Source organism: Mchenga conophoros, linkage group LG16, assembly GCF_057382185.1.
Source record: "Mchenga conophoros isolate Kocher_MC1m ecotype Shallow Benthic linkage group LG16, M_conophoros_male_GT1.1, whole genome shotgun sequence".
NCBI classification, from domain to species: domain Eukaryota; kingdom Metazoa; phylum Chordata; class Actinopteri; order Cichliformes; family Cichlidae; genus Mchenga; species Mchenga conophoros.
The window spans coordinates 38,812,206-38,822,886 of record NC_140541.1 but is presented as its reverse complement, the minus strand read 5'-3'; the positions used below and the strand labels follow the sequence as shown (position 1 = coordinate 38,822,886).

The window sequence follows — 10,681 nt, the reverse complement described above, 5'->3', positions numbered from 1 at the left end:
AAGTTTGAGTCTGATTTAAAACGATGTTTCACGTGTTTCTGTAGCGAAGAACAATCAGAAGCATTTCATCCGTCACAAAGACTTTTATTAGAAATAAATCAGAGTATTTACAGTGTTCACACTTCTTCATCATAAGTTCTGCTGGACGGCCCGAATCCTGCCTGATGGAGATCCAAGGTGAACCCGCTGGAAACAGCAGAGGACGGCGAGGTCTCACAGCAGCTGGTGGCAAACCCAAGCCAACCTCATCCCCACATCAGTTATTACTACACCCAAACACACAGCCTGCAGGGCTACACCTTCACATGTAGTTATGTTGTAATCCAGTTACTGAACACGTAATTAAACTGGGCTACGAAGACAGAGCAGTAAAAGACCCAGACTGTCTCAGTACAGCCCAGCATCGGGTCACCTGGTTCCTACGAGCAGGAGCAGCACAGGCTTCGGTTAACCTCCGACCATTAAAACCATTAAAAAACCAGTAGAAAGCAAAACATTTACATTGACATGAATAAACTATTAAAGTATAAACAGCAGCCTGTGACAGTGGGAACAGCTTCACCTGGGCCAGCTTCACCTGTTCTTGCTCGTCTTCATCACTTCACTGCTGCAGAGTTCACAGCTCTAAAACCTCACAGTCAGAGGCCGATTCTCAGAGTCTTTAAAGTGCATCCCACCCCCTCCTGCGCCTCCTAGCCCCCATCCTGTGAGGTATCAGGCTGAGTGCTGCACCCTCCTTCCTCCTCAGTCCTGTGGTCTGCTACGATGCTGACGTGGTCGCAGTGCTCAGAGGGCAGCGAGACTGGGTAGATGGAGTTGGGATCATTCAGCAGCAGAGACTGAGGGGGCGGGGCAGAAAGGTCAGTGTTAGATTAAAGAACACACACACACACACACACACACACACACACACACACACACACACACACACACACACACACACACACACACACACACACACACACACACACACCTCTTTAAAGTGTGGCGGCAGCACGACTTCTGGGCACAGGAACTTGGAGATTTGTTTCCAGTAGACCACCAGAGTCACCACCAGAGCCACCACCGTGGCCATGACCACAAACGCCACCACGGCCGCCACCCACGGAGCTGCATCCACTGTAAGAAAACCACACAGCAGCAGGTGAGCCCATCAGCGACACCTTGAGCGATTGTGACGGCTGTGTGACGGCGGTGCCTACCGTCACCGGTGCGCTCACAGACGACGTCGCTGTACTCGCTCGGTCTGGGGTTCATGTTGGTGATGATTTGGACCTGGACGCAGTATTCGCTCAGCGGGTCCAGGTCACTAAGAACCACTCGGTCCTGCATCATGTCACTCATTGTTTCTACCTGTAGGAGGCAGCAGAGGAGCTCAGCTGATTTCACTGTTTTCACTCTTTGAATTTTTAAAAGTTACAGTTAGGGATGCACCGATACTGGTATCGGTGCATCCCTAGTTACAGTGTGTAAAACATCATCACTAGCTGTCAGCAGTTTCTTACCCCTCACACTTTAAGTGCGTAGCTCTAACTACGGTGGCTGCTGTAGGACAAACATGCTTCTATGAGAGATCAAACACATGAAATTTGGACTGTACATCATAACGGTTGTGGCCGTATTCCTGCTACTGTTTGGACCGCGTCCACCTCCAAGCCTGTGGAAGGCTGTCAGTGCTGTTTACCTCAGCTGTCACTGGTGGGCGAGACGCCGCCACCTTTATTTAATCTGAAAGAGGCTGTGAAGCTCTGTGACAGGAGGCCAGTGCAAGTCAGGGGAGCTCAGCCATGAGTTGTTGAGCTTATGCTTAAGTGTCCTTAGCAATGCTGTTTCTGCTGCTTTTAGCTGGTTTAATGAAACTTTATTGTGCATCTAACATTGTTGCACCCAGACGCTTTGTGAACAAACTCTCGTGTGATATGAGAACGTAATCAAACTGTTTATCAGAGGGAAAGTGTGATTTTAGGACACTGGAGCCTGATATTAGCTGGCATAATGTTAGCTTCTAATAATATTAGAAGCTAAAACTACAAACCGGCGTTCCCACCTCTTCCTTCGAGCTGCTCTTCCAGTAGGTGATGTTATAGGTGGCCGAGGTGTACGTCTCCCTCAGTTCTGACTGCTTGAACACTGGGTCTTTAATGCTGACTTCCAAAGATGTCCCAGTGACATGAAGAGTCACATCAGGTGGACCGATGAAGGCTGAGGGGGACAGATGTGGAGAGACGTTTTTATTGGACAAAATCAAAGCTGCAGCTTCTCTAACAGTCCACTCCATCTGCTACAGCTCTGTCATGCCAGTGTGCTTGGAGCTGGGGAGGTTCCCACCATGACGGCAGACGGTTTCACTGAGGACACAGACAGAAACACAGAAACCAGGATTTCACTCTGACTGGACTGAAGTCAGCGACGGCGAGAGCTCTGACGAGCGAGACGCTGAAAAGCTCGCTCACGGTTTCATTTCTGATCGTCTTCAGCTCAGCGAGGCTCTTCAGACGTCCCCTGCTGAAGCAGTCATTGCATAACTGCAGACTCCCCACACAGCTGCTGCCACAGTCTGAACCGGAGCTGAAGGGGACCATCCTGATCTCAGGAAGCTTCTCTGAGAGCCACCAAATGGTCTCATTCACCAATCTTTCATTTTACCTCCCAAAACTTGTTCTGTTAGATCAATGATGACATTACACGAGGGAAAATAACCTTAATCATCTACAAGTCAGCTGTGAGGGTTATTATCTGCTGCCTTATAATTGTCAGCTGGCTTTTTAGCCTCTTCCTTTGTAAATACCAGACGACAGAGGGGAAAGTCTTGGCCTGGAAATCCACTAACATGGAAGCTTGGAACAAAACTGAGCAGCCGATGGGAGTTAGAGCAACATTTCCCACTGTGGAGCACATGTGGCACAACTGGAAAAGCTTCAGCTCTGTCCAGTAGAAGTGGCCAACGAGAGGATACCAAAAGCTCCCAGAAGCAAAGGTCTTGCTTTGTGCCTGCAGATTTCATAGTTTCAAATGCAGATAACTGCAGGGGTTAGATCCCCTCTCCAATCACTATGGGCTGGTTTTTTAGCACAGAGCTAAAATTTCCACCCGAGTGCCAAACGGGCAAAAGTTTCAGTGGGATAAACGACACCCATCAGCTCGTCATCGGCTAATACTCGGTTTTCCTCTCTGTGTCACGCTACTGGATCAGAGACAAACGAGCTCCGCAGAAACACCAAACGTTAGAAAGCCAACAGCCTGTATCCACAGGCTGTGAGGCTCCTGAACTCTCTGCCCCCCTCTCACGGACAATAACCATATCCAACTTCTTAATAGCAATGAACTGGTCTGCATTGGTGCATCATATCTTTATTCTCTTCCCCCTCCTGCCCCCCCCCCCTCTTTCTTAAATAGATAACTATCATATCTGATATCATATCTCACAGTACAATAATATTGAATGGGTTGCATTGTTGTATTTTGTCATGTTTCTCAGGTCTTTGTCTGAATTTCTACGAACATTATTGCTAAGGATTGTCTTATTGCATTGGAGTCACACTGGGTTAAATATGTACACTTGGGTTTTAAGGGGTATTTATTATTTTCTTCTTTTTTTTTTTTTTTGGGTTGTATGGAAGCCCCAAACGCAATTTCATTGTTCTTGACAATGACAATAAATAAATAAATACTAAATACTAAATACATATGACGAGCTTCACTTACTGTGTCTGTCCATGTCAATGACGTTACTCTCCACCCAGCTGGAGCTCTCGGCCCCCCGATGCGCCCGCACTCTGCCCGTGTAACTCCCGTGCACGGTGATGGAGGAGGAGGTGAACTCACATTTGAGGGCTGATGTGTTTGTGCAGCCATTGTTGTATCCAGTTGCTAAGCTTCTGTAACAGAGAAACACAGCGATGGCGTCACAGGTGTGACTTCAGACAGATGTTCTCCTCTCGGGAACACGACCGCTGTTCAAGAAGATCTCACGACTTTATCCTGCAGGACGTGTGACGGCACGAAGCAAAGAAACTAACGCTCACACGAGCTGGCGGTGCTGGTTACATCAAAGCTGGAACGCCACGTTCACCGTTTGTGCATCGGGACAGAAAAGCGTGCGTTTGCTTTCTAACGAGTCAGTCGAGTGGAGGCGTTTCCCAGAACAGAGACGCTGCAGATAAGAGGACGTTTCTGTTGTGTGAACACCTGGACCGCAACAATAACAGCTTCGATTTCACCACGGTCCTCACAAACCACACCACACATATTAAAATGGCTTCAGTGGGCCGGAGAGCAGGAGAAAGGCAGGTGCTGTTCTTCCTGTAAGTGATCTGATTGCAGCTTTTCAGAAATGTGGAACAGCAGGACTGATGGTGCAGATATCACAGATTCATATGCAAAGCAGGACTAAACCGGTCTGCAGTCACTGCGCTGTCCTCACCGTTTCAGAGCACGTGCATACTGTTTTTAAATAATCATTAAGGATCATCTGAAAACGCACAAAGGGAGCACATCGAGTGCTGACACTGACACCGCTTTAGAATCGTTTTTCAGAAAAGTTGGACGAGCTGCAACAAAAGGCTGGAGAAGAGTGTAAACCTCGACGTCTGCCAACTAAAGAGGAGGCCGGGTGTTTCCAGAGCGCACACAGCTGGATGAACACATCTGCATGGGCTCAGGATCATCACTGCGTCCACGCAAAGAAGACCCGGGAACGCCGCCGGCTTGCCTGAGCCGGGCACAGATGGAAGGCTGTGCCCTGACCAATCAGATGCTGAGATTATGTTTGGACATGACGGCGGTTGTGTCGGTTCCACAAACGCACCGCAGTTTAATCTGTTCATCTGAACACGACTCCGCCTCCTGACTTCTGCCTGAACGCACGTCTTCATCAGATCGACCTCATAAAGCCGAGATCTGACAGCGCAGGGAGGAGGGGCTGAGGTCGGAGGTCAACACCCACAAAGAAGCGAAGATGTTCCTGTGACGGTTTTACTCGACATCTCAACAGGAGAGAAAAAACACGACTAATCCACGAGTCTGCAAACACACTGTTCATCAGCGCACGGCGTTCTACAGAATAACCGCCGCACCTCTGCATCCAGGTAAATCCAGGTGTGATGGAAGGTTTACTCAGCGCTGAGTTTTAAATGTTTGTTCCTACAGAAAGACATCAGGTTCAAATTTATACTGCCTGCAGGAAAAACTCCTGATGCTGGACACGAGGGCACATTTATACAGACTCATGAAATCCGTTCTTCTTAGAATGATCTCTCCCAGAACAACAGCTGGAACTCACCGTTCCCCCGCTCTTGGATGAGTAACTTTTGTGACTTTGTGATTCCATAACTGCGTTTGTACTTCTTCTTTGGACACGGCTGTTTCAGTCTCCTCATCGCGAGGCACCATCAGCGCTTCACCTGGAGGTACAGGTGCTTCCTCATGCAGGGATGGCGGCGCGTCAGTTTGCAGATAATGAGCTTTTTGCAGGAGCCCATCGGACACAGACATGGTGGGAAGAGCTGAATAGGGTGGCGTTTCATAATCTGACGGTAATGGGCTTGTCGTGGGGGTCAGGTTTGCTCGCACGCGTGAGTACATCAAGGTAGGCGGGTCTTCTCAGGGGCGGTCTGTGGCCACATCGGATTTCATTAGTTCACATTCTGCATGGATTATCTTACTGACAGTTTATCCAACTTCCTCTATGTGGCCTGAACAGAGTACATCCTGCGCTCACAGGCTTTATTGCAGTCACTGTTCCTTCAGTCCATGCAGACCCTGGGAAAAGGCTCGCGCCTTACTTGGGACAAATCCCAGCAGGACCTGAAGCTCTGCAGCATCGCTGAACCGAAGGGTTTCATAGGAGAAAGCATCAGCGGATGTTTTATTGCTGCAGCCTTTCATTTTTTATTTTGGCAGGAGTGAGCAAACGTGCACTCATTCTGTATGATGTCAGTAGTTTATAAAGATCTAGGAATATTTTAACTTTCCACGTATTCCCAAGCCAGTGTCCTGCAGGTAAAACTTCTTCATAATACTTTATGAACTGTCCAGAATGGAGCCTCTGGTGGGCCGGTGCTGGTCCCCAGGCCTCATGTTTGGCATCCCTGATTCAGAGAGCAACTAAAAATATGACAAAGCGAAGTGTGACCTGCTCCCAAACACTGAGGTGATCGGACTCTTCGGAGGAAGAATAACGTCCATTTCTGAGCCCAGCTGCTCTGGAATCTTTGATTTTCCACTGACAGCGACGAGTAAGACCCAAAGATTAAGTTTCCTTTTCTAGCTCGCAGTGTGATTAGGGCTGGGTTTTTATAATCGATTCATCGATTAAAATCGATTCTGGCTTGGATAACGTAAAATCGATTCATTAAAATCCTGAATCGATTTTTTTATATAAATTTATTTTGCCCGAAATGCCAGAATCTCAGGTGAAATCTCACAAAATTTCAAGAACCACCAAACAGCTAAGAGAGTAAATGAGAGCAGGAACACGGATTCTGCACAAAGACTTAAACACACAGCGCGAACCCACGGATCAGAATCAGTGAGATGTCGCCTTTCTCACGGTCGGGGCTGAAAGCCGACAGCTCGCTGATTCTGATTCGGCGGGTCCGTGTGTTCACGCCCTTTATGCGCTGATTCTAAAGCTGTTAGTTTGATGTCTCTCCAAACAATATTGACCGAACCAGCAGCAAAAGAAGATCCAAACTACACTTCACATAAACATCGTCATGTATTCACTCTGACTTTTACTGTTTTGCTTCGACCACGATGCACAGCTCTCTCTCTCTCTCCCTCTCTCTCTCAGTATACTTCAAGAACAGTTTCCCGTCTAAAAATCTGTTTTCTTCATTATTCGCTTACTTGTTACGCACAAGACTACCGTTGTTTACAGGCTGTCGGCCGACTTTCTTTTTTTTTCGTTTTATATACTTCCGAAAAGAAAACCTAATTTCTGCCGTTCAATACTGAACAAATTAAAACTTTTTGAAATTATGCAAAATGCAAAATGCTGTGTCTCTAATAAAACCGCTGTAACTTCAGATTACAATCATGTGTTGATTAATGGTTTTCTTTCGTTTTTGATGTACTGCAGAATATTTTTATAAAATCCCAGGCCAGGAAAATCACCTTCATGTTTTTCTGTGTTTTATCTTCAGCTACTTTGACACAAAGGCCTCTGCTGTGATGCTCACACCTTTGATAAAGTCTTGCGTGTGTCAGCTTCCTTTTTATAGATACAAAAATATGTAAATGTTCTGATCTGAATTATAATATTTCTGACTGTCAAAATTTCGATTCGGGACCTTGTGAATCGGAATTGAATCGATTCTAGAAATCAGTGACGATACCCAGCCCTAAGTGTGATGATCGCACTCGCCCTCCTGAAGGTAAACATTCAAACTGAAAGTGACTCAGTTCTCTGACACTAAACTGCGATCACCTGAAGCTGTCACACCCGCCGGTGACTCACCTGTACTCGGCCGTGTAGGTCAGAACATCGGTCGTCCCTTCAGGTGGATCCCACCTGAGCACCAGGTCCATGTTGTAGGACGTCAGTCGGACGTGGGTGGGTGCGCTGAGCCCTCCTGAGCCGGCTGAGCACAAACACAAAGACATGAGCGCTGTTCGCTGACACTAAAACACACTGCTGTCTCTTGTGCTGGGGTCAAAGTTCACCTGTCTGACTGAGTAAACAGCAGACTGTGCTCTGGGTTTCAGCTCACAGCTTTAGTTTAAACACTCGTCACTAGCTGAGCTTTCTTTTTGAGCTCCAGACGCTCTGCGCTGCCTTTCCCTCCGTCAGACCGCCTCCTCCTCACCTGCCCTCAAAGTAAAGGTGTGCTTACCTGCGGAGCCGCACAGTGCGTAAAGCGCCAGGATGAAGGCGCACACAGAGGCTGCCATGTCCCCGGCAGGTTCGCCGCTGTCAGTGTGCTGTGATCCGGCTCCGAGTGTGTTTCCTGGTAGCTTTCACGGCAACAAGAGGCGGGGAAGTACGCGGAAGCGAAACTGGCGTGTGCGCAGAAACGAGTCCGGCTTCAAGGAATCAGAGCGCGCTGGAAAAAGTGTGGGTTCACCCAGAGCACGCGCACACGGGGTGTCACGTGCCTTTATTTATACGTGGGTTTATTTATGTGACAGCGCGCATGTCTGCTGCTTAGTCACAGGCAGACGAACCAACAGCACCGAGTTATTCCGAAACGGAACCGTAGCACTTCTCAACGTTTTCACCGACACTTACTTTTTACAGTGTGCAGTCACGTGGGCAGGTGGCAGCTTTAGGGGGCAGGGGGGTTCGGACTCGCGGTGTGTTCAAGCTGAGGCTCGGGTCAGTCTGTGGTTGAAGTCATTATGACAGTGGGCCTCATAAGGAAGGAAGGCAGGAGTGTGTGTGTGATGCTGTGAGGACCTGTTCACACACTCGTGGTGACGGAAACACACTGAAGCACAAAACATGCAGTTCCTCTGACGTCCAGTAGGGGAAGCAGCGAGCCCGTCCCCGTAGACTCCCATGTTAAAGCTTCCCAGCAGATAAGCATGTTTGCAGCACTGTTTGGTCCCTGTATTTAACTGATAACACAGCGATGACGAGTGATGGCTAAGGCCTGCTTAGAGACGTAGAAGCTACGCGGGTGCATGAGGCTCACCCACAGTGCTTTGCAGCTCTGGCTGCATGTCTCTACAACGCTGCATGAGCGGGATGGTGTTTGACTCTTCAAGAAACAAGGCCTCCAATTCAGGAGGAACAAAGCAGTCTCCACTCGACACTGGACTCCATGACTCGTGTGTGTGTTCCTGTGTGCTTTCACTGCTCTCTCAGTGTGTTTGGGATCATCGGCGTGCTGAAAAATGAAGCTGCTGCCAGTCAGATGTTTCCAGATGTTCCTGCGTGGTGGATCAGACTCTGTAATTCATCAGTTTAAGATCTCCAACAGCACTGACTGACCTGAAACCATGACACAGCCTCCACCGTGCTTCACAGATGGCTGCAGACTCTCACTGCTGGACCTCCTCCTGACCTCCTCGTACACACTGACCATGATGTGGATCCATCTCTCCATCACACCTGTTCCTCTGACCTTCAGTCCAGTTCTGGTGTCATTTTCAGCCTCAGTCTGTCCTCCTGTTTCCCTTCATTAAGAATGTCTTCATGACAGCATTTCTGAGGAGGTTTCAGTGAACTGTGGACCGTCGCTCAGGTGCTGTGTCAGGTCTGTGATGGATTTGACCAGTAAGTGTTTAAAGTTACTGGTTTTAGAGCATGTGCAGCGCCATCTTGTGCCAGTGCATTGTGTGACGTCACCCTCTGCCTAGTTTGGATGTTGAACTGGACAGAGAGTCAGAGAGAGGCGGCCTCATGGAGGAAGCTCATGTTGAGCCTGACGAAGAGTTTTGGGAGAGTGGCGCTGAGAGCGATGATGCAGATGTAGAAGTAACTGTCTCTCAGGATCAAAACAGCATTGCGTCCAGAGCTGGGGAAGCTGTTTCATGAGCGCTGCGAGGAAGGTTGTGGCAAATGTGTAGTCCAGCCATCGACCACTGAGACAGCTGAAGAAGGACTTGGCCGGGTCCAAATACATCGATGGCCATGACCTCACCTGGAACTCTCTGGTTCGGTCGCCATGGAGTGCAACACCTCCATCCACGCACGTCTCACCACTGCTACGAGTGCACTCCATTTTTGCATTTTTGGTACACCGCTGGTCTGGAACATCTGTTTACAAGAGTGGGGGAGTATTCAGAGAGCATATTCCATCCCTGATACACTCAGTCTCACACACACACACACACACACACACACACACACACACACACACACACACACACACACACACAGCATGAGCTGTAAGATAGGAGCCACGCTCAAGACCTGAATGAGGTCCTGCAGAGGAAGCACCACCAGGCTGAAGGAGACCGCCATCCTTCACTACATCACCACTCTGCACCTGTGGTGACCTGACGATGAGGTGTGAGCATCCTCCCCTGTAGAAGACAGCAGTCAGCCCCTGCTTCATTAAAACTCTGCTGTTTGAGCTCCTGTGAAATACTGAAGAGCTGCACTCTAAATGATTCCTACATTTGTATGGATGTGTGCATGTACATGTCTATACTGTTAGATAGCTATTACTTGCATATTTCCACAGCCCTTTATCCATAACACATACTGTGCATGCGTGTACATAGAACCTCAGCTGCTGCTGTATAGAGCAGGGCTCTAGAGTGCAGCCAGTTTGGTTGCAAATGCGACCTAATTCCTCAATAATGTCACTAAAATAATGGAGCAGCTGTTCGAGTAAAAAAAAGTCTCTGTGTGGCCGACAACAGACGACACTATGCTCATATCGTGGTCTAAGCCAATCAGAGACAGTCAAGGGCGGGACCTCTGAGACGGTGTTAAGTTTAAATTTGAGCTCAGTGAAGCTCGTTAGGCACAAGAACTTTTTCAGTAACTGGGCTTTCTGGTAGAAATGTGCTCCAAATAAAGAACTTTGTGTCGAGAGGATTGATAGTTAATCATTTACAAATCAATACTGTCTGTATGGACAGCTATTATGGGTTAGTTTGTAAGGTTAGGCGCACAAAAAGTTAGTCTAGAGCCGGATATTGTGTATTATCTTATTTACTTTGTATTTCTTGACTTTCTATTCTTGATATACTCTTTGTGTTCTTCTGCTATCTGTACCTGAGCTGT

General features: G+C 48.1%; 1 protein-coding gene across 1 annotated transcript; it reads right to left on the bottom strand.

Moving 5' to 3' along the window:
* Nucleotides 1-69: 69 nt before the first annotated feature.
* On the bottom strand, nt 70-8,515 carry LOC146557315 (interleukin-10 receptor subunit beta-like). The gene is made up of 7 exons (XM_085249564.1): nt 7,836-8,515; nt 7,460-7,583; nt 3,706-3,878; nt 2,048-2,202; nt 1,203-1,353; nt 974-1,119; nt 70-839 (listed from the first exon to the last, which is right to left on the bottom strand). Exons 1-7 carry the CDS (start codon nt 7,891-7,893, stop codon nt 693-695), a joined length of 954 nt encoding a protein of 317 aa, XP_085105690.1. The 5' UTR covers nt 7,894-8,515; the 3' UTR covers nt 70-692.
* Between the last annotated feature and the right edge of the window lie 2,166 nt (nt 8,516-10,681).

Excerpts from the sequence above, each read along its gene's own strand:
- LOC146557315 (XM_085249564.1), bottom strand. The coding sequence starts at position 7,893 with ATGGCAGCCTCTGTGTGCGCCTTCATCCTGGCGCTTTACGCACTGTGC. Across the intron at positions 2,203-3,705 it reads CATTGACATGGACAGACACA|CCTTCATCGGTCCACCTGAT; the intron begins GTAAGTGAAGCT and ends TGTCCCCCTCAG. Across the intron at positions 1,120-1,202 it reads CTGTGAGCGCACCGGTGACG|TGGATGCAGCTCCGTGGGTG; the intron begins GTAGGCACCGCC and ends GTTTTCTTACAG.